Genomic DNA, 22,949 nt, shown 5'->3' on the forward strand with positions numbered 1-22,949 from the left:
CACTTCAAAATGGTGAAATCCCTTATTAATGGGGCAATCTGCAGTTGCTACATACATTTTTGAAGTGAATGATATGTACCCATTGATTCTTGAATATTGTGATTTATAAATACCTAATGAGTTTAGTTCGACTTTCATTCGTCATTAAAACCTGAAATATAAGCTTGTTTTAAACCAATGTTTGTAAACAAGGTTAATGTAAACAAACACTCTATACCCTCAAAACATGGTTAAAACAATGATTTTGATATCATGGAAGGTCATTCCTTACAGTCCCTCAGCTTTTTACAGAAACATTGGCGGTGAGATGCGCAATTAAAACAACAACAAAGCATTTCCCCTTTAATGGCGCTGGCCCAAAACCTGTTTTAGGATGGACAAGTGTGCCCTCTATCCAACTCTACGACCCTGGCCAACAAGCCTATAGCAGGCAGGCAGCTGGGCTCAGCTACATTTTCCCTTTAGAGGGCTTATTGTAGTTCAGTACTGTAATTCAGTGACTTCTGTACAGTAGTTACTAATAATAATTTGGTGGGTGCTTATATTTGTCCTATTTCACACATGCACAAGTGTGTATTAATACGCATGTGTGAATTTTGAATGTGTTTTTTGCATATCCCAACTCTCCCAGCGACACCCTCAGAGAGTGGGGTCACAGCCAGGGTCTGCCATTATCAATGGCGACTTTGGAGCAATTAGGGTTAGGTGCCTTGCTCAAGGGCGCATCGACAAATAGTAGTTTGTTTCCCCTAAGGTCTATATGGAATGTGTATGTTGCTGTGGATTCCGTTGTCATTTTATAAATGGATTGCGATATTATGCAAGTTGGTGTAAACTACAAAGTCTTAAATTAATTTAGCTGGCTAGTTTTGTTAGCAAGCCATTACTTATTAACGGAAAGAAGACGAGCCAAAACAAACAACACTGACCTATTGTATCATTTACAAATGCCCTGCTATGTGACTCCATTTCTTACCTTGTTTGATCGATCTTTGTAGGGCCAGCAAGTGGAGCAGGAGCAGTATCCTAGTCAGGAGTCGCCCATGATGAAGCCACCCATGTACAGCCAGCACTACCCCCAGGCTGGCAGCATGGCACAGGGCAGCTACATGGGCCATCAAGACCCTGCCTTCCACGGTATGCCCGGTCTGATGGGCCAGCGGATGGGCTACCCCATGCTGCGACTCCCTGCCCGACCAGGAGGCCCGGTGCCCGCCCAGCCCAACAACCTGAGGCTGCAGCTGCAGCATCGACTACAGGCACAGCTGGTAGGGCGACACACCACCCCTGGAGCCCTCACTGTCATTTATATTGGCCCTGTTCTAATTCATGTCTTCATCTGCAAAGAAACATTTTTAAAAGCTTGAAATGATGTTCTAAATAATATATACTGTGGCCCAATATACTAACTTTCCCCTTTCAAAATCAGACACACCACACCTAGAGCCCTCATTGTAAATCATAAGGCATATACGAACATCCTGATCTGAAAAGGACAATTTATAGGCTAAATCTTGAAATAGTGTTGCATTTGGAATAAATACGATAATTGCACAACCCTGACCCTTCCCCGTCAAAATCATAAAGGAACTTGATATTTAAGACCATTGCAAACTGAACTGGACATCTGAAAATAAGAGCTTATAGTCTCCTCCTCTGAGGCAGCTACTGTCACCTGCTGGAGAGTTTGAGAAATGTACTAAACCAATTATAACGATGACTCAATGTTGTGCATTGTCTTTGGTTTTATTCGCGTAATGGGCCTTACAGAATGGGAAGGTTTATGTAATGAACATATTTAAGTTGTTAAAATGTTTCAATTCATTTTCTTATTTCCTTTCTATTTTCAGCAGAATCGTCAGCCAATGATGAATCAGATGGGCGTGTCCAACATGAACTTACCTCTCAGACCCAGTGTACCCAACCAGGTTAGTCACATACTGTGGCAGATCATTATTATTACAGCTCCATGTGTGTGTGACTCAAAGCTTGCTCCTCAAATGAGAGCCTATTCCCTATATAGTGTACTACTTTTGACGGTACCCTATTCCCTATATCGGGGTCGGCAACAGGCAGTTTTGGCCCTCTATGAATTCAGCTACAAATTTGTTTCATTTAGGAAATCTGTTCCCAAGTATTCCCACAAATAAAAAAAGATTTGATCGCGTCTCAATGTAATCAAGATATGAAATTATTGTTATTTTAAAAAATTATCTATTTTTGGGCTTAGTTGTGGTCAATTTACAAGTGTACAAATTATTATAATTATGTTACTATGGCCCCTGACCATCCGCTGTGACAAAAATCGGCCTTATATATAGTCTACTTCTTTTGACCAGGGCCCATAGTGCACTATATAGGGGAAAGGGTGCCATTTGGGACGCACACTAAATGTCTAAAATCAAAATGTGTATTTGTCCGTCTGTCCTTCCAGGGAACCCTTAATGCTCAGATGTTGGCCCAGAGACAGAGGGAGTACCTGAGTAACCACCTACGGCAGCGCCAGCAGCACGTCCACCAGAGAGCCATGCTGATGCGGGCCCAGGGCCTCAACATCCCCCCCAACATGGCTGCTGGGGCAGTTGGGCCCTCGCAGTCCCCCGGCATGCCACCCGGCACCAACCCTCGGATCCCCCAGACAAACCCCCAGCAGTTCCCCTACCCGGCCAGCTACGGTACTGGGCTCACATCCCCACCGCCCTCCACCAGCCCCTTCTCCCCGCTGTCCCCTGGTCTCCCGGGGGCTCAGCAGCTCATCTCCCCTCTCCACTCCTCCCCGATCCCGCATGGCTCCTCCCAGATGAGTCTGGCTAATCAGCAAGGGATGATGGGAAACGTAGGCGGACAGTTTGGAGCCGCAGTGAGTCCACAAATGCAGCAGCACAGTGCCTTCCAGTTTCCCAGCTCAGGTATACTCTAATACTGCCCGGTCACCTCGCTGTGTGTACTTCTGTCTCAGACACCATGGAGCATTGTGCTACTGGCTTCCTATCACAGTTTAGGTTGAATTTGAACTGATAATCATTCTAATCATACACTGGTTTTATTTGGTGGCTGCGTGACTGTGTGGTGTTTTGTTTCTCATAAGTTCTCCATTTTGTCATGGTTTCGCTGAACAGCAATGAAGTAGTATGCCTCATGTAACCTCCAAATTCTATCTACCTGAAGAAATCCAAGGACTCACAATCCATAGTATTAAACTAATCATTCTCTTGTCATGCTAGTTAAAACAATCCATTTCATATGATGCATGGATAAGAATTACAAATGGCATTATCACATTTTATATTGCTTTGTGTTGGTGTTGTTCACACAGGCTAATGGCTGTGGCTGGCCTGTAGTATTTTGACCAAGTTCCATCCCCCTCCTCTTATCCATTCACGTGACTATTGATTTTCTGCTTGTGCAACGTTTTGGACCCAACTGCATATGTTTTACTTTACTGGCTCTTCCTGTATTTCTGTTTCTTCCTGCCTGAACATACCTGCAGCAGGCAACTACAACACGCAGCTTATCTTTAGCCTGGTCCCAGGTATGTTTGTGCTCTCTTACCAACTTCATTGCTGTCATTGTCAAGTCAAACATGGCATGACAATGAGTGACAAAGACTTGGAATGATGGCACAAGCAGACTGCACCTCAAGCGATCTTGTCTTGACAATTTAAATGTGTTTGGGTGTTTTCTGCTATACTCCAGCCCTCCGTATTGATAAAATATCTCCTTGTTGGTCCTGTCAGGTATCAACCAGCAGCAGCAGGACGCAGGCTTCATCGGCGCCACCACCCCCCAGAGCCCTGTCATGTCCCCCCGCATGAGCCATGCCCAGAGCCCCATGATGCAACAGCAGACTCAGGCCAACTCCACCTACCAGCCATCCTCTGAGATGAATGGCTGGCCTCAGGGCAACATGTCAGGAAACAGGTGAGACTGACTGGCAGCTCTGACTAGATTTCTGGTATATGAATTTTGCAACCATATCAGTTATCTTCGGAAAGGGTTTCCAAAAATTCTGGTTGGGGGGTTACCTGAATCAGGAGGGAATATGCAGGAAATCTGTAATTCCTCATCCAGACATTCTGGTTGGGGGGTGACCTGAATCAGGAGGGAATATGCAGGAAATCTGTAATTCCTCATCCAGACATTCTGGTTGGGGGGTGACCTGAATCAGGAGGGAATATGCAGGAAATCTGTAATTCCTCATCCAGACATTCTGGTTGGGGGGTTACCTGAATCAGGAGGGAATATGCAGGAAATCTGTAATTCCTCATCCAGACATTCTGGTTGGGGGGTTACCTGAATCAGGAGGGAATATGCAGGAAATCTATAATTCCTCATCCAGACATTCTGGTTGGGGGGTTACCTGAATCAGGAGGGAATATGCAGGAAATCTATAATTCCTCATCCAGACATTCTGGTTGGGGGGGTTACCTGAATCAGGAGGGAATATGCAGGAAATCTGTAATTCCTCATCCAGGATTTCTGGTTGGGGGGTTACCTGAATCAGGAGGGAATATGCAGGAAATCTGTAATTCCTCATCCAGACATTCTGGTTGGGGGGTTACCTGAATCAGGAGGGAATATGCAGGAAATCTGTAATTCCTCATCCAGGATTTCTGGAAAACCTGAACATTTTGCAAACCTACTACTAACCTAATGCATTTAGTGTCTATTTAGTTGTCATGGTTCTTATGATCATATACTTATGTTTTGACTTTGCATTAATGTATACTGTCTGTAGAATGTATCCAGTATGCTCTCATACAAATTCTTTCATCAACCTGTGGTAAAATCAGTGACTGAATATGTACTTTTTTGTTTCCATGTTCCGTTACAGCATGTTCACGCAACAGTCTCAGCAGTACGTGCCCCAACAGCCTAACAGTGGAATGTACAACGGCAGCAACGCCAACCCGAACATGAGCGGTGTCCCCATGGCCTCCAACGGCAGCATGAGCAACATGAACCAAATGTCAGCAGGCCAGATGACCATGACCTCTGTGTCTACAGAAAGCCTTTCCTCCATGGGCCCTGAGCAGGTGAGGGGAGAGAAAGGGGGTGTGTGGGGGCTGTGTAATGAGTGTGTGTGGGGGCTGTGTAATGAGTGTGTGTGGGGCTGTGTAATGTGTGTGTGTGTGTGTGTGGCTGTGCAATGAGTGTGTGTGTGTGTGTGGGGCTGTGTAATGTGTGTGTGTGTGTGTGTGAGTGTGTGGCTGTGCAATGAGTGTGTGTGTGAGTGTGGGGCTGTGTAATGAGTGTGTGTGGGGGGCTGTGTAATGAGTGTGTGTGTGTGTGTGTGTGTGGCTGTGCAATGAGTGTGTGTGTGTGTGTGGCTGTGCAATGAGTGTGTGTGTGTGGGGGCTGTGTAATGAGTGTGTGTGTGGGGGGCTGTGTAATGTGTGTGTGTGTGAGGGGCTGTGTAATGTGTGTGTGTGTGAGGGCTGTGTAATGTGTGTGTGTGTGAGGGGCTGTGTAATGTGTGTGTGTGTGAGGGGCTGTGTAATGTGTGTGTGTGTGAGGGGCTGTGTAATGAGTGTGTGTGCTGGGGCTGTGTAATGAGTGTGGGTCTGCGTAATGAGTGTGTGTGTGTGTGGGGGTCTGCGTAATGAGTGTGTGTGTGTGTGGGTCTGCGTAATGAGTGTGTGTGTGTGTGGGTCTGCGTAATGAGTGTGTGTGGGTCTGCGTAATGAGTGTGTGTGTGTGGGTCTGCGTAATGAGTGTGTGTGTGTGGGTCTGCGTAATGAGTGTGTGTGTGGGTCTGCGTAATGAGTGTGTGTGTGGGTCTGCGTAATGTGTGTGTGTGTGGGTCTGCGTAATGTGTGTGTGTGTGGGTCTGCGTAATGAGTGTGGGTCTGCGTAATGAGTGTGTGTGTGGGTCTGCGTAATGAGTGTGTGTGTGTGTGTGGGTCTGCGTAATGAGTGTGTGTGGGTGGGTCTGCGTAATGAGTGTGTGTGGGTGGGTCTGCGTAATGAGTGTGTGTGTGTGGGGCTGCGTAATGAGTGTGTGGGTCTGCGTAATGAGTGTGTGTGTGTGTGTGTGGGGCTGCGTAATGAGTGTGTGTGTGTGTGTGTGTGGGGCTGTGTAATGTGTGTGTGTGTGTGGGCTGTGTAATGTGTGTGTGTGGGGCTGTGTAATGTGTGTGTGTGTGGGGCTGTGTAATGTGTGTGTGTGTGGGGCTGTGTGTGGGGGGCTGTGTAATGTGTGTGTGTGTGGGGCTGTGTAATGTGTGTGTGTGGGGGGGCTGTGTAATGTGTGTGTGTGTGGGGGGGCTGTGTAATGTGTGTGTGTGTGGGGGCTGTGTAATGTGTGTGTGTGTGGGGGCTGTGTAATGTGTGTGTGTGGGGCTGTGTAATGAGTGTGTGTGTGTGGGGGCTGTGTAATGAGTGTGTGTGTGTGGGTCTGCGTAATGAGTGTGTGTGTGGGGCTGTGTAAGGAGTGTGTGTGTGTGTGGGGCTGTGTAAGGAGTGTGTGTGTGTGTGGGGCTGTGTGTGTGTGTGGGGCTGTGTAATGAGTGTGTGTGTGTGTGTGTGGGGCTGTGTAATGTGTGTGGGGCTGTGTAATGAGTGTGTGTGTGTGGGGCTGTGTAATGAGTGTGTGTGTGTGGGGGGCTGTGTAATGAGTGTGTGTGTGTGTGGGGGGCTGTGTAATGAGTGTGGGGGGGCTGTGTAATGAGTGTGTGTGTGTGTGTGGGGTCTGCGTAATGAGTGTGTGTGTGTGGGTCTGCGTAATGAGTGTGTGTGTGTGGGTCTGCGTAATGAGTGTGTGTGTGTGTGGGTCTGCGTAATGAGTGTGTGTGTGTGGGGTCTGCGTAATGAGTGTGTGTGTGTGGGTCTGCGTAATGAGTGTGTGTGTGTGGGTCTGCGTAATGAGTGTGTGTGTGTGGGTCTGCGTAATGAGTGTGTGTGTGGGTCTGCGTAATGAGTGTGTGTGGGTGGGTCTGCGTAATGAGTGTGTGTGGGTGGGTCTGCGTAATGAGTGTGTGTGGGTGGGTCTGCGTAATGAGTGTGTGTGTGTGGGGCTGCGTAATGAGTGTGTGTGTGTGGGGCTGCGTAATGAGTGTGTGTGTGTGGGGCTGCGTAATGAGTGTGTGTGTGTGTGGGGCTGCGTAATGAGTGTGTGTGTGTGTGGGTGGGGCTGCGTAATGAGTGTGTGTGTGGGGCTGCGTAATGAGTGTGTGTGTGGGGCTGCGTAATGAGTGTGTGTGTGGGGCTGCGTAATGAGTGTGTGTGGGGCTGTGTAATGAGTGTGTGTGGGGCTGTGTAATGAGTGTGTGTGGGGCTGTGTAATGAGTGAGTGTGTGTGTGTGTGTGTGTGGGGCTGTGTAATGAGTGAGTGTGTGTGTGTGTGTGTGTGTGTGGGGGCTGTGTAATGAGTGTGTGTTTGGGGCTGTGTAATGAGTGTGTGTGTGAGGCTGTGTAATGAGTGTGTGTGTGTGGGGGCTGTGTAATGAGTGTGTGTGGGGCTGTGTAATGAGTGTGTGTGTGGGGGCTGTGTAATGTGTGTGTGTGTGGGGGGGGCTGTGTAATGAGCGTGTGTGTGTGGGGGCTGTGTAATGAGCGTGTGTGTGTGTGGGGGCTGTGTAATGAGTGTGTGTGTATGTGTGGCTGTGTAATGTGTGTGTGGCTGCGTAATGAGTGTGTGTGTGTGGCTGCGTAATGAGTGTGTGTGTGTGGCTGCGTAATGAGTGTGTGTGTGTTGAGGGGCTGTGTAATGAGTGTGTGTGTGTGGGGGGCTGTGTAATGTGTGTGTGTGTGGGGGGCTGTGTAATGTGTGTGTGTGTGTGTGGGGCTGTGTAATGAGTGTGAGTGTGTGTGGGGGGCTGTGTAATGCGTGTGTGTGTGTGTGGGGCTGTGTAATGAGTGTGTGTGTGTGTGGGGCTGTGTAATGAGTGTGTGTGTGTGTGGGGCTGTGTAATGAGTGTGTGTGTGGGGACTGTGTAATGAGTGTGTGTGTGGGGCTGTGTAATGAGTGTGTGTGTGTGGGGCTGCGTGAATGAGTGTGTGTGTGGGGCTGCGTAATGAGTGTGTGTGTGGGGCTGCGTAATGAGTGTGTGTGTGTGTGGGGCTGTGTAATGAGTGTGTGTGGGGCTGTGTAATGAGTGAGTGTGTGTGTGTGTGTGTGTGGGGCTGTGTAATGAGTGTGTGTGTGTGTGTGTGTGTGTGGGGCTGTGTGTGGGGCTGTGTAATGAGTGTGTGTGTGGGGCTGTGTGTGTGTGTGGGGGGGTGCTGTGTAATGAGTGTGTGGGGGCTGTGTAATGAGTGTGTGTGGGGGGGCTGTGTAATGAGTGTGTGTGTGGGTCTGCGTAATGAGTGTGTGTGTGTGGGTCTGCGTAATGACTGTGTGTGTGGGGCTGTGTAATGAGTGTGTGTGTGTGTGTGTGTGTGGGGCTGTGTAATGAGTGTGTGTGTGTGTGTGTGGGGGCTGTGTAATGAGTGTGTGTGTATGTGTGGCTGTGTAATGTGTGTGGGCTGCGTAATGAGTGTGTGTGTGTGGGTCTGCGTAATGAGTGTGTGTGGGGGCTGCGTAATGAGTGTGTGTGGGGCTGCGTAATGAGTGTGTGTGTGTGGGTCTGCGTAATGACTGTGTGTGTGGGGGCTGTGTAATGAGTGTGTGTGTGTGTGTGTGTGGGGCTGTGTAATGAGTGTGTGTGTGTGTGTGTGTGGCTGCGTAATGAGTGTGTGTGTGGGTCTGCGTAATGAGTGTGTGTGTGGGGCTGCGTAATGAGTGTGTGTGGGGGGCTGTGTAATGAGTGTGTGTGTGTGGGGGGGCTGTGTAATGAGTGTGTGTGTGTGTGGGGCTGTGTAATGAGTGTGTGGGGCTGTGTAATGAGTGTGTGTGTGGGGGCTGTGTAATGAGTGTGTGTGTTTGGGGGGCTGTGTAATGAGTGTGTGTGTGGGGGCTGTGTAATGTGTGTGTGTGTGGGGGGGGCTGTGTAATGTGTGTGTGTGTGTAATGAGTGTGTGTGTGTGGGCTGTGTAATGAGTGTGAGTGTGTGTTTGGGGGCTGTGTAATGAGTGTGTGTGTGTGTGTGGGGGGCTGTGTAATGAGTGTGTGTGTGGGGGGCTGTGTAATGAGTGTGTGTGTGTGGGGGGGCTGTGTAATGAGTGTGTGTGTGGGGCTGTGTAATGAGTGTGTGTGTGGGACTGTGTAATGAGTGTGTGTGTGGGGCTGTGTAATGAGTGTGTGTGTGTGGGGCTGTGTAATGAGTGTGTGTGTGTGGGGCTGTGTAATGAGTGTGTGTGTGTGGGGCTGTGTAATGAGTGTGTGTGTGTGGGGCTGTGTAATGAGTGTGTGTGTGTGTGTGTGTGTGTGGGGGGGGCTGTGTAATAGCCTTTAATAGCCTCCGCAAGGCTATTAAACAAGCTAAGCGTCAGTACAGAGACAAAGTGGAATCTCAATTCAATGGCTCAGACACAAGAGGCATGTGGCAGGGTCTACAGTCAATCACGGACTACAAGAAGAAACCCAGCCCAGTCACGGACCAGGATGTCTTGCTCCCAGGCAGACTAAATAACTTTTTTGCCCGCTTTGAGGACAATACAGTGCCACTGACACGGCCTGCAACGAAAACATGCGGTCTCTCCTTCACTGCAGCCGAGGTGAGTAAGACATTTAAACGTGTTAACCCTCGCAAGGCTGCAGGCCCAGACGGCATCCCCAGCCGCGCCCTCAGAGCATGCGCAGACCAGCTGGCCGGTGTGTTTACGGACATATTCAATCAATCCCTATACCAGTCTGCTGTTCCCACATGCTTCAAGAGGGCCACCATTGTTCCTGTTCCCAAGAAAGCTAAGGTAACTGAGCTAAACGACTACCGCCCGTAGCACTCACTTCCGTCATCATGAAGTGCTTTGAGAGACTAGTCAAGGACCATATCACCTCCACCCTACCTGACACCCTAGACCCACTCCAATTTGCTTACCGCCCAAATAGGTCCACAGACGATGCAATCTCAACCACACTGCACACTGCCCTAACCCACCTGGACAAGAGGAATACCTATGTGAGAATGCTGTTCATCGACTACAGCTCGGCATTCAACACCATAGTACCCTCCAAGCTCGTCATCAAGCTCGAGACCCTGGGTCTCGACCCCGCCCTGTGCAACTGGGTACTGGACTTCCTGACGGGCCGCCCCCAGGTGGTGAGGGTAGGCAACAACATCTCCTCCCGCTGATCCTCAACACGGGGCCCCACAAGGGTGCGTTCTGAGCCCTCTCCTGTACTCCCTGTTCACCCACGACTGCGTGGCCACGCACGCCTCCAACTCAATCATCAAGTTTGCGGACGACACAACAGTGGTAGGCTTGATTACCAACAACGACGAGACGGCCTACAGGGAGGAGGTGAGGGCCCTCGGAGTGTGGTGTCAGGAAAATAACCTCACACTCAACGTCAACAAAACTAAGGAGATGATTGTGGACTTCAGGAAACAGCAGAGGGAACACCCCCTATCCACATCGATGGAACAGTAGTGGAGAGGGTAGCAAGTTTTAAGTTCCTCGGCATACACATCACAGACAAACTGAATTGGTCCACTCACACTGACCGCGTCGTGAAGAAGGCGCAGCAGCGCCTCTTCAACCTCAGGAGGCTGAAGAAATTCGGCTTGTCACCAAAAGCACTCACAAACTTCTACAGATGCACAATCGAGAGCATCCTGGCGGGCTGTATCACCGCCTGGTACGGCAACTGCTCCGCCCTCAACCGTAAGGCTCTCCAGAGGGTAGTGAGGTCTGCACAACGCATCACCGGGGCAAACTACCTGCCCTCCAGGACACCTACACCACCCGATGTTACAGGAAGGCCATAAAGATCATCAAGGACATCAACCACCGAACCACTGCCTGTTCACCCCGCTATCATCCAGAAGGCGAGGTCAGTACAGGTGCATCAAAGCTGGGACTGAGAGACTGAAAAACAGCTTCTATCTCAAGGCTATCAGACTGTTAAACAGCCACCATTGAGTGGCTGCTGCCAACACACTGTCATTGACACTGACCCAACTCCAGCCACTTTAATAATGGGAATTGATGGGAAATGATGTAAATATATCACTAGCCACTTTAAACAATGCTACCTTATATAATGTTACTTACCCTACATTATTCATCTCATATGCATACGTATATACTGTACTCTACATCATCGACTGCATCCTTATGTAATACATGTATCACTAGCCACTTTAACTATGCCACTTTGTTTACTTTGTCTACATACTCATCTCATATGTATATACTGTACTCGATACCATCTACTGTATGCTGCTCTGTACCATCACTCATTCATATATCCTTATGTACATATTCCTTATCCCCTTACACTGTGTATAAGACAGTAGTTTTAGAATTGTTAGTTAGATTACTTGTTGGTTATCACTGCATTGTCGGAACTAGAAGCACAAGCATTTCGCTACACTCGCATTAACATCTGCTAACCATGTGTATGTGACAAATAAAATTTGATTTGATTTGATTTAATATGAGTGTGTGTGTGTGGGGGGCTGTGTAATGAGTGTGTGGGTGTGGGGCTGTGTAATGAGTGTGTGGGTGTGGGGGGGGCTGTGTAATGAGTGTGTGTGGGGGCTGTGTAATGAGTGTGTGTGGGGGCTGTGTAATGAGTGTGTGTGTGGGGGGGGCTGTGTAATGAGTGTGTGTGTGTGTGGGGGGGGGCTGTGTAATGTGTGTGGGGGGCTGTGTAATGAGTGTGTGTGGGGCTGTGTAATGAGTGTGTGTGTGTGGGGCTGTGTAATATGAGTGTGTGTGTGGGGCTGTGTAATGAGTGTGTGTGTGTGGGGCTGTGTAATGAGTGTGTGTGTGTGGGGCTGTGTAATGAGTGTGTGTGTGGGGGGCTGTGTAATGAGTGTGTGTGTGGGGGGCTGTGTAATGAGTGTGTGTGTGGGGGGCTGTGTAATGAGTGTGTGTGTGGGGGGCTGTGTAATGAGTGTGTGTGTGGGGGCTGTGTAATGAGTGTGTGTGTGTGTAATGAGTGTGTGTGTGGGGGCTGTGTAATGAGTGTGTGTGTGTGGGGCTGTGTAATGAGTGTGTGTGTGTGGGGCTGTGTAATGAGTGTGTGTGTGTGGGGCTGTGTAATGAGTGTGTGTATGGGGGCTGTGTAATGAGTGTGTGTGTGGTGGGGAGGGGGCTGTGTAATGTGTGTGTGTGGGGCTGTGTAATGAGTGTGTGTGTGTGTGGGGGGCTGTGTAATGAGTGTGTGTGTGTGGGGGCTGTGTAATGTGTGTGTGTGTGTGGGGCTGTGTAATGAGTGTGTGTGTGGGACTGTGTAATGAGTGTGTGTGTGGGGCTGTGTAATGAGTGTGTGTGTGTGGGGGCTGTGTAATGAGTGTGTGTGTGGGGCTGTGTAATGAGTGTGTGTGGTGTGGGGCTGTGTAATGAGTGTGTGTGTGGGGGGCTGTGTAATGAGTGTGTGTGGGGGGGCTGTGTAATGAGTGTGTGTGTGTGGGGGCTGTGTGTGGGGGGCTGTGTAATGAGTGTGTGTGTGGGGACTGTGTAATGAGTGTGTGTGTGTGAGTGTGTGGGGCTGTAATGAGTGTGTGTGTGGGGGGCTGTGTAATGAGTGTGTGTGTGTGGGGGACTGTGTAATGTGTGTGTGTGTGGGGGCTGTGTAATGAGTGTGTGTGTGGGGCTGTGTAATGAGTGTGTGTGTGGTGCTGTGTAATGAGTGTGTGTGTGTGGGGCTGTGTAATGAGTGTGTGTGGGGCTGTGTAATGAGTGTGTGTGGGGGGCTGTGTAATGAGTGTGTGTGTGGGGCTGTGTAATGAGTGTGTGTGTGGGGGCTGTGTAATGAGTGTGTGTGTGTGGGGCTGTGTAATGTGTGTGTGGGGGGCTGTGTAATGAGTGTGTGTATGGGGGGCTGTGTAATGAGTGTGTGTGTGGGGGCTGTGTAATGTGTGAGGGGGGCTGTGTAATGTGTGTGTGTGTGTGAGGGGGCTGTGTAATGAGTGTGTGTGTGGGGCTGTGTAATGAGTGTGTGTGTGTGGGGCTGTGTAATGAGTGTGTGTGGGGGCTGTGTAATGAGTGTGTGTGTGTGTGGGGCTGTGTAATGAGTGTGTGTGGGGCTGTGTAATGAGTGTGTGGGGCTGTGTAATGAGTGGGTCTGTGTAATGAGTGTGTGTGTGGGGTCTATGTAATGAGTGTGTGTGTGTGGGCTGTGTAATGAGTGTGTGTGTGTGTGTGTGTGGGGGGCTGTGTAATGAGTGTGTGTGGGTCTGCGTAATGAGTGTGTGTGTGAGGTCTGTGTAATGAGTGTGTGTGTGTGGGGGGTCTGTGTAATGAGTGTGTGTGTGTGTGGGGCTGTATAATGAGTGTGTGTGTGTGGGCTGCGTGTGAGGTGTGTGTGTGTGTGTGGGGCTGTGTAATGAGTGTGTGTGTGTGGGGCTGTGTAATGAGTGTGTGTGTGTGGGGGGGGCTGTGTAATGAGTGTGTGTGTGTGGGGGCTGTGTAATGAGTGTGTGTGTGGGGGTGTGTAATGTGTGGTAATGAGTGTGTGTGTGTGGGGGAGGGCTGTGTAATGAGTGTGTGTGTGTGGGGCTGCGTAATGAGTGTGTGTGTGGGGCTGTGTATGAGTGTGTGTGTGTGTGTGTGTGTAAGTGTGTGTGTGTGTGTGTGTGTGGGCTGTGTGTGTGTGTGGGCTGTGTAATGAGTGTGTGTGTGTGGGGCTGTGTAATGCTGTGTGTGTGTGGGGCTGTGTAATGAGTGTGTGTGTGTGGGGGTGTGTGGGGGCTGTGTAATGAGTGTGTGTGGGGCTGTGTAATGAGTGTGTGTGTGTGTGTCTGCGTAATGAGTGTGTGTGTGGGTCTGCGTAATGACTGTGTGTGTGGGGGGCTGTGTAATGAGTGTGTGTGTGTCTGTGTGTGTGTGTGTGTGTGGGTCTGCGTAATGAGTGTGTGTGTGTGGGTCTGCGTAATGAGTGTGTGTGTGTGGGGCTGTGTAATGAGTGTGTGTGTGTGTGGGGCTGTGTGTGTGTGTGTGGGGCTGTGTGTGTGTGTGGGGGCTGTGTAATGAGTGTGTGTGTGTGTGTGTGTGGGGCTGTGTGTGGGCTGTGTAATGTGTGGGGGCTGTGTGTGGGGCTGTGTAATGAGTGTGTGTGTGTGAGGCTGTGTGTGTGGGGGGGGCTGTGTAATGAGTGTGTGTGGGGCTGTGTAATGAGTGTGTGTGTGGGGGGCTGCGTAATGAGTGTGTGTGTGGGTCTGCGTAATGAGTGTGTGTGTGTGTGGGTCTGCGTAATGACTGTGTGTGTGGGGCTGTGTAATGAGTGTGTGTGTGTGTGGGTCTGTGTAATGAGTGTGTGTGTGTGTGGGTCTGCGTAATGAGTGTGTGTGTGGGTCTGCGTAATGAGTGTGTGTGTGTGTGGGTCTGCGTAATGAGTGTGTGTGTGTGTGGGTCTGCGTAATGAGTGTGTGTGTGTGGGTCTGCGTAATGAGTGTGTGTGTGTGTGGTCTGCGTAATGAGTGTGTGTGGTGGGGTCTGCGTAATGAGTGTGTGGGTGGGTGTAATGAGTGTGTGTGGGTGGGTCTGCGTAATGAGTGTGTGTGTGTGGGGGGCTGCGTAATGAGTGTGTGTGTGTGGGGCTGCGTAATGAGTGTGTGTGTGTGTGGGGTGCGTAATGAGTGTGTGTGTGTGTGGGGCTGCGTAATGAGTGTGTGTGTGTGGGGCTGCGTAATGTGTGTGTGTGTGGGGCTGCGTAATGAGTGTGTGTGAGTGTGAGTGTGTGTGTGGGGTGGGGCTGCGTAATGAGTGTGTGTGTGGGGGCTGTGTAATGAGTGTGTGTGGGGGCTGTGTAATGAGTGTGTGTGTGTGGCTGTGTAATGAGTGTGTGTGTGTGGGGGCTGTGTAATGAGTGTGTGTGGGCTGTGTAATGAGTGTGTGTGTGTGTGGGGCTGCGTAATGAGTGTGTGGGTGTGTGTGTGTGTGGGGGCTGTGTAATGAGTGTGTGTGTGTGTGGGGCTGTGTAATGAGTGTGTGTGTGTGGGCTGTGTAATGAGTGAGTGTGTGTGTGGGGGCTGTGTAATGAGTGAGTGTGTGTGTGGGGGCTGTGTAATGAGTGTGTGTGTGTGGGCTGTGTAATGAGGTGTGTGTGTGTGTGTGTGTGGGGCTGTGTAATGAGTGTGTGTGTAATGAGTGTGTGTGTGGGGCTGTGTAATGAGTGTGTGTGTGTGGGGGGCTGTGTAATGAGTGTGGGTGTGGGGGCTGTGTAATGAGTGTGTGTGTGGGGGCTGTGTAATGAGTGTGTGTATGGGGGGGAGCTGTGTAATGTGTGTGTGTGTAATGAGTGTGTAATGAGTGTGTGGGGCTGTAATGAGTGTGTGTGTGTCTGCGTAATGACTGTGTGTGGGGCTGTGTAATGAGTGTGTGTGTGTGTGTGTGGGGCTGTGTAATGAGTGTGTGTGTGTGTGGGTCTGTGTAATGTGTGGGTCTGCGTAATGAGTGTGTGTGTGTGTGTGGGTCTGCGTGATGAGTGTGTGTGTGTGTGGGTGTGGGTCTGCGTAATGAGTGTGTGTGGGGTGGGTCTGCGTAATGAGTGTGTGTGTGTGTGGGTAATGAGTGTGTGGGTGGGTCTGTCTGTGTGTGAGTGTGTGGGGCTGCGTAATGAGTGTGTGTGGGGGCTGTGTAATGAGTGTGTGTGTGTGTGTGTGTGGGGGTGGGTCTGCGTAATGTGTGTGTGTGGGGGGGCTGTGTAATGTGTGCGTGTGTGTGGGGCTGTGTAATGAGTGTGTAATGAGTGTGTGGGGGCTGTGTAATGAGTGTGTGTGTGTGTGGGTCTGCGTAATGACTGTGTGTGTGGGGCTGTGTAATGAGTGTGTGTGTGGGGCTGTGTAATGAGTGTGTGTGTGGGTGGGTCTGTGTAATGTGGGTCTGCGTAATGAGTGTCTGTGTGTGTGGGTCTGCGTAATGAGTGTGTGTGTGTGTGGGTCTGCGTAATGAGTGTGTAATGTGTGTGGGTGTGTGTAATGAGTGTGTAATGTGTGTGGGGGGCTGTGTAATGAGTGTGTGTGGGGGGGCTGTGTGTGGGGGCTGTGTGGAGTGTGTGTGGGGGTGTGTGTGTGTGGGGGTCTGTGTAATGAGTGTGTGTGTGGGGGCTGTGTAATGTGTGTGTGTATGGGGGGGGGGCTGTAATGTGTGTGTGTGTGCTGTGTAATGAGTGTGTAATGAGTGTGTGGGGGGCTGTGTAATGAGTGTGTGTGTGTGTGGGTCTGCGTAATGACTGTGTGTGTGGGGCTGTGTAATGAGTGTGTGTGTGTGTGGGGCTGTGTAATGAGTGTGTGTGTGTGTGGGTCTGTGTAATGTGTGGGTCTGCGTAATGAGTGTGTGTGTGTGGGGTCTGCGTAATGAGTGTGTGTGTGTGGGTCTGCGTAATGAGTGTGTGTGTGGGTCTGCGTAATGAGTGTGTGTGGGTGGGTCTGCGTAATGAGTGTGTGTGTGTGGGTCTGCGTAATGAGTGTGTGTGGGGGCTGTGTAATGAGTGTGTGTGTGTGGGGGGCTGCGTAATGAGTGTGTGTGTGGGCTGCGTAATGAGTGTGTGTGGGGGCTGTGAATGAGTATGTGTGTGGGCTGTGTAATGTGTGTGTGTGGCTGTGTAATGAGTGTGTGTGTGTGTGGGCTGTGTAATGAGTGTGTGTGTGTGGGGGTGTGAGTGGGGGCTGTGTAATGAGTGTGTGTGTGTGTGTGTAATGTGTAATGTGTGTGTGTGTGGAGGGCTGTGTAATGTGTGTGTGTGTGTGGGCTGTGTAATGAGTGTGTGTGTGTGTGGGGCTGTGTAATGAGTGTGTGTGTGTGGGGGCTGTGTAATGAGTGTGTGTGTGTGTGGGGGCTGTGTAATGTGTGTGTGTGTGTGGGGGGGCTGTGTGTGTGTGTGTGTGTGGGCTGTGTAATGAGTGTGTAATGAGTGTGTGTGGGGGCTGTGTAATGAGTGTGTGTGTGGGGCTGCGTAATGACTGTGTGTGTGGGGCTGTGTAATGAGTGTGTGTGTGTGTGTGGGGCTGTGTAATGAGTGTGTGTGTGTGGGGTCTGTGTAATGTGTGGGTCTGCGTAATGAGTGTGTGTGTGTGTGGGTCTGCGTAATGAGTGTGTGTGTGTGTGGGTCTGCGTAATGAGTGTGTGTGTGTGGGTCTGCGTAATGAGTGTGTGTGGGTGGGTCTGCGTAATGAGTGTGTGTGTGGGTGGGTCTGCGTAATGAGTGTGTGTGGGGGGTCTGCGTAATGAGTGTGTGTGTGGGGCTGCGTAATGAGTGTGGGGGCTGTAATGAGTGTGTGTGTGTGTGGGGGCTGTGTAATGAGTGTGTGTGTGTAATGAGTGTGTAATGTGTGTGGGCTGTGTAATGAGTGTGTGTGGGGCTGTGTAATGAGTGTGTGTGGGTGTAATGAGTGTGTGTGGGGGGCTGTGTAATGAGTGTGTGTGTGTGGGGCTGTGTAATGAAGTGTGTGTTTGGGCTGTGTAATGAGTGTGTGTGGGGCTGTGTAATGTGTGTGTGTGTGTGTGTGGGGGGGCTGTGTAATGTGTGTGTGTGTGGGGCTGTGTAATGAGTGTGTGTGTGTGGGGCTGTGTAATGAGTGTGTGTGTGGGGGCTGTGTAATGAGTGTGTGTGTGTGGGGCTGTGTAATGAGTGTGTGTGTGTGGGGGGCTGTGTAATGTGTGTGTGTGTGTGTGGGGGGCTGTGTAATGAGTGTGTGTGTGTGGGGGGCTGTGTAATGAGTGTGTGTGTGGGGCTGTGTAATGAGTGTGTGTGTGTGGGGGGCTGTGTAATGAGTGGCTGTGTGTGTGTGGGGGGCTGTGTAATGTGTGTGTGTGGCTGTGTAATATGATGTGTGTGTGTGAGGCTGTGTAATGAGTGTGTGTGTGTGGGGCTGTGTAATGAGTGTGTGTGGGGCTGTATGTGTGTGTGTGGGGCTGTAATGAGTGTGTGTGTGTGTGGGCTGTGTAATGAGTGTGTGTGTGGGGGGGGCTGTGTAATGAGTGTGTGGGGGGAGGGGCTGTGTAATGAGTGTGTGGGGGAGGGGGCTGTGTAATGAGTGTGTGTGTGGGGGGGCTGTGTAATGTGTGTGTGTGGGGCTGTGTAATGAGTGTGTGTGGGGGCTGTGTAATGAGTGTGTGTGTGTGGGGGGGGGGCTGTGTAATGAGTGTGTGTGTGTGGGGTGGCTGTGTAATGAGTGTGTGTGTGGGGGCTGTGTAATGAGTGTGTGTGGGGGGGGCTGTGTAATGAGTGTGTGTGTGGGGCTGTGTAATGAGTGTGTGTGTGGGCTGTAATGAGTGTGTGTGTGTGGGGCTGTGTAATGAGTGTGTGTGTGTGGGGCTGTGTAATGAGTGTGTGTGTGTGGGGGGCTGTGTAATGAGTGTGTGTGTGTGTGGGGCTGTGTAATGAGTGTGTGTGTGTGGGGCTGTGTAATGAGTGTGTGTGTGTGTGGGGCTGTGTAATGAGTGTGTGTGTGGGCTGTGTAATGAGTGTGTGTGGGGTGTGTAATGAGTGTGTGTGTGTGGGGCTGTGTAATGAGTGTGTGTGTGTGTGGGGGGGCTGTGTAATGTGTGTGTGTGTGGGGGCTGTAATGAATGTGTGTGTGTGTGGGGGCTGTAATGAGTGTGTGTGGGGGGCTGTGTAATATGAGTGTGGTGTGGGGCTGTGTAATGAGTGTGTGTGGGGCTGTGTAATGAGTGTGTGTGTGGGGGGGCTGTGTAATGAGTGTGTGTGTGTGGGGGCTGTGTAATGAGTGTGTGTGTGTGGGGCTGTGTAATGAGTGTGTGTGTGTGTGGTGGGGCTGTGTAATGAGTGTGAGTGTGTGTGTGTAATGTGGGGTGTGCTGTGTAATGAGTGTGTGTGTGTGGGGGGCTGTGTAATGAGTGTGTGTGGGGGCTGTGTAATGAGTGTGTGTGTGGGGGCTGTGTAATGAGTGTGTGTGGGGGGGGGGGGCTGTGTAATGAGTGTGTGTGTGGGGGGGCTGTGTAATGAGTGTGTGTGTGGGGGCTGTGTAATGAGTGTGTGTGTGTGGGGGGCTGTGTAATGAGTGTGTGTGTGTGGGAGCTGTGTAATGAGTGTGTGTGAGTGTGTGTGGGGCTGTGTAATGAGTGTGTGTGTGGGGGGGGGCTGTGTAATGAGTGTGTGGGGCTGTGTGTGGGGCTGTGTAATGAGTGTGTGTGTGGGACTGTGTAATGAGTGTGTGTGTGGGGCTGTGTAATGAGTGTGTGTGTGTGTGGGGGGGCTGTGTAATGAGTGTGTGTGTGTGGGGCTGTGTAATGAGTGTGTGTGGGGGGGCTGTGTAATGAGTGTGTGTGTGGGGGGGAGGCTGTGTAATGAGTGTGTGTGGGGGGGCTGTGTAATGAGTGTGTGTGTGGGTGGGGGCTGTGTAATGAGTGTGTGTGTGTGTGGGGCTGTGTAATGAGTGTGTGTGTGTGGGGCTGTGTAATGCTGTGTGTGGGGGCTGTGTAATGAGTGTGTGTGTGTGTAATGAGTGTGTGTGTGGGGCTGTGTAATGAGTGTGTGTGTGTGTGGGGCTGTGTAATGAGTGTGTGTGTGTGGACTGGGAGGGACTGTAATGAGTGTGTGTGTGGGGGACTGTGTAATGAGTGTGTGTGTGGGGCTGTGTAATGAGTGTGTGTGTGTGGGGCTGTGTAATGAGTGTGTGTGTGGGGCTGTGTAATGAGTGTGTGTGTGGGGCTGTGTAATGAGTGTGTGTGTGTGGGGGGCTGTGTAATGAGTGTGTGTGTGTGTGTGGGGTGTGTGTGTAACGAGTGTGTGTGTGTGTGGGGGGGGCTGTGTAATGAGTGTGTGTGTGTGTGTGGGGGCTGTGTAATATGAGTGTGTGTGTGTGGGGCTGTGTAATGAGTGTGTGTGTGTGGGGGGGCTGTAATGAGTGTGTGTGTGTGGGGCTGTGTAATGAGTGTGTGTGTGTGTGTGGGGCTGTGTAATGAGTGTGTGTGTGGGGGTGTGTAATGTGAGTGTGTGTGTGTGTGGGGGGGCTGTGTAATGAGTGTGTGTGTGTGTGAGTGTGTGGGGGGCTGTGTAATGAGTGTGTGTGTGTGTGGGGGCTGTGTAATGAGTGTGTGTGTGTGTGGGGGCTGTGTAATGTGTGTGGTGTGTGTGAGTGTGTGTGGGGGCTGTGTAATGAGTGTGTGTGGGGGCTGTGTAATGAGTGTGTGTGTGTGTGGGGCTGTGTAATGAGTGTGTGTGGGGGCTGTGTAATGAGTGTGTGTGTGTAATGAGTGTGTGTAATGAGTGTGTGAGTGTGTGGGGGCTGTGTAATGAGTGTGTGTGTGGGGGGCTGTGTAATGAGTGTGTGTGTTTGGGGGCTGTGTAATGAGTGTGTGTGTGTGGGGCTGTGTAATGAGTGTGTGTGTGTAACGGGAGGCTGTGTAATGAGTGTGTGTGTGTGGGGCTGTGTAATGAGTGTGTGTGTGGGGGGAGGGGGCTGTGTAATGAGTGTGTGTGTGGGTGGGGCTGTGTAATGAGTGTGTGTGTGGGGCTGTGTAATGAGGTGTGTGTGTGTGGGGGCTGTGTAATGAGTGTGTGTGTGTGGGGGCTGTGTAATGAGTGTGTGTGTGGGGGGCTGTGTAATGAGTGTGTGTGTGTGGGGCTGTGTAATGAGTGTGGGGGGCTGTGTAATGAGTGTGTGTGTGGGGGCTGTGTAATGAGTGTGTGTGTGGGGGCTGGGCTGTAATGAGTGTGTGGGGCTGTAATAATGTGGGGAGGGGCTGTGTGTGAGTGTGTGTGTGGGGGGCTGTGTAATGAGTGTGTGTGTGGGGGGAGTGTGGGTGTAATGAGGCTGTGTAATGAGTGTGTGTGTGTGGGGCTGTGTAATGAGTGTGTGTGTGGGTGGGGCTGTGTAATGAGTGTGTGTGTGGGGGGGGGTGTAATGAGTGTGTGTGTGTGGGGCTGGGAGTGTGTGTGTGTGGGGCTGTGTAATGAGTGTGTGTGTGTGGGGCTGTGTAATGAGTGTGTGTGTGTGTGGGGCTGTGTAATGAGTGTGTGTGTGTGGGGGGGGCTGTGTAATGAGTGTGTGGTGTGGGGCTGTGTAATGAGTGTGTGTGGGGCTGTGTAATGAGTGTGTGTGTGGTGGACTGACTGTGTAATGAGTGTGTGTGTGTGGGGCTGTGTAATGAGTGTGTGTGTGTGGGGGCTGTGTAATGAGTGTGTGTGTGTGGGGCTGTGTAATGAGTGTGTGTGTGTGTGGGGGGGCTGTGTAATGAGTGTGTGTGTGGGGGGCTGTGTAATGAGTGTGTGTGTGGGGGGCTGTGTAATGAGTGTGTGTGTGTGGGGGCTGTGTAATGAGTGTGTGTGTGTGGGGCTGTGTAATGAGTGTGTGTGTGTGGGGCTGTGTAATGAGTGTGTGTGTGTGTGTGTGTGTGTGTGTGTGTGTGGGGCTGTGTAATGAGTGTGTGTGTGTGTGTGTGGGTGTGTGTGTGTGTAATGTGTGTGTGTGTGTGTGGGGCTGTGTAATGAGTGTGTGTGTGGGGGGCTGTGTAATGAGTGTGTGTGTGGGTGTGTTTGGGGGCGTAATGAGTGTGTGTGTGGGGGGCTGTGTAATGAGTGTGTGTGTGGGGCTGTGTAATGAGTGTGTGTGTGGGGGGCTGTAATGAGTGTGTGTGTGTGTGGGGCTGTGTAATGAGTGTGTGTGTGGGGGCTGTGTAATGAGTGTGTGTGTGGGGGGCTGTGTAATGAGTGTGTGTGTGTGGGCTGTGTAATGAGTGTGTGTGTGGGGCTGTGTAATGAGGTGGTGTGTGTGTGTGGGGCTGTGTAATGAGGTGTGTGTGGGGCTGTGTAATGAGTGTGTGTGTGTGGGGCTGTGTAATGAGTGTGTGTGTGTGGGGCTGTAATGAGTGGAGTGTGTGTGTGTGTGGGGCTGTGTAATGAGTGTGTGTGTGTGTGGGGCTGTGTAATGAGTGTGTGTGTGGGGGGCTGTGTAATGAGTGTGTGTGTGTGGGGCTGTGTAATGAGTGTGTGTGTGGGGCTGTGTAATGAGTGTGTGTGTGGGGGGTGTAATGAGGTGTGTGGTGGCTGTGTAATGAGTGTGTGTGTGTGGGGGGGGTGTAATGAGTGTGTGTGTGGGGGAGGGGGTTGTGTAATGAGTGTGTGTGGGGGGGGGGCTGTGTAATGAGTGTGTGTGTGTGGGGCTGTGTAATGAGTGTGTGTGTGGGGGGGGCTGTGTAATGAGTGTGTGTGTGGGGCTGTGTAATGAGTGTGTGTGTGTGGGGGGCTGTGTAATGAGTGTGTGTGTGTGTGGGGCTGTGTAATGAGTGTGTGTGTGTGGGGGGGGGCTGTGTAATGAGTGTGTGGTTGGGGCTGTGTAATGAGTGTGTGTGTGGGACTGTGTAATGAGTGTGTGTGTGGGACTGTGTAATGAGTGTGTGTGTGTGGGCTGTGTAATGAGTGTGTGTGTGTGGGGCTGTGTAATGAGTGTGTGTGTGTGGCTGTGTAATGAGTGTGTGTGTGTGGGGGCTGTGTAACGAGTGTGTGTGTGGGGGCTGTGTAATGAGTGTGTGTGTGTGTGGGGCTGTGTAATGAGTGTGTGGGTGTGGGGCTGTGTAATGTGTGTGTGTGTGTGTGTGGGGCTGTGTAATGTGTGTGTGTGTGGTGGGGGGGGCTGTGTAATATGAGTGTGTGTGTGTGGGGGCTGTGTAATATGAGTGTGTGGGTGTGGGGCTGTGTAATGAGTGTGTGGGTGTGGGGGGGGCTGTGTAATGTGTGTGTGTGGGGGCTGTGTAATGAGTGTGTGTGGGGCTGTGTAATGAGTGTGTGTGTGGGGGGCTGTGTAATGTGTGTGTGTGTGGGGGGGCTGTGTAATGTGTGTGTGTGTGGGGGGGCTGTGTAATGAGTGTGTGTGTGTGGGGCTGTGTAATGAGTGTGTGTGTGGGGCTGTGTAATGAGTGTGTGTGTGTAATGAGTGTGTGTGTGGGGCTGTGTAATGAGTGTGTGTGTGTGGGGGCTGTGTAATGAGTGTGTG

General features: G+C 51.0%; 1 protein-coding gene across 5 annotated transcripts in view; it reads left to right on the forward strand.

Annotated features, from left to right (window-relative positions):
- Positions 1-22,949, forward strand: part of LOC115114835 (nuclear receptor coactivator 2) — a 79,685-nt gene that overhangs the window by 51,406 nt on the left and 5,330 nt on the right. For 2 of the 5 annotated variants that reach the window (XM_065013390.1, XM_065013391.1), the window contains exons 16-20: positions 999-1,268; positions 1,851-1,928; positions 2,435-2,909; positions 3,738-3,921; positions 4,835-5,036. In XM_065013390.1, coding sequence (XP_064869462.1) covers positions 999-1,268; positions 1,851-1,928; positions 2,435-2,909; positions 3,738-3,921; positions 4,835-5,036 — 1,209 coding nt within the window. The remainder of the gene's footprint in view (positions 1-998; positions 1,269-1,850; positions 1,929-2,434; positions 2,910-3,737; positions 3,922-4,834; positions 5,037-22,949) is intronic. The other 3 variants (XM_065013393.1, XM_065013392.1, XM_065013394.1) reach the window with 3 other exon arrangements.

The sequence above is a fragment of the Oncorhynchus nerka genome, linkage group LG9b (assembly GCF_034236695.1).
Source record: "Oncorhynchus nerka isolate Pitt River linkage group LG9b, Oner_Uvic_2.0, whole genome shotgun sequence".
NCBI lineage: Eukaryota > Metazoa > Chordata > Actinopteri > Salmoniformes > Salmonidae > Oncorhynchus > Oncorhynchus nerka.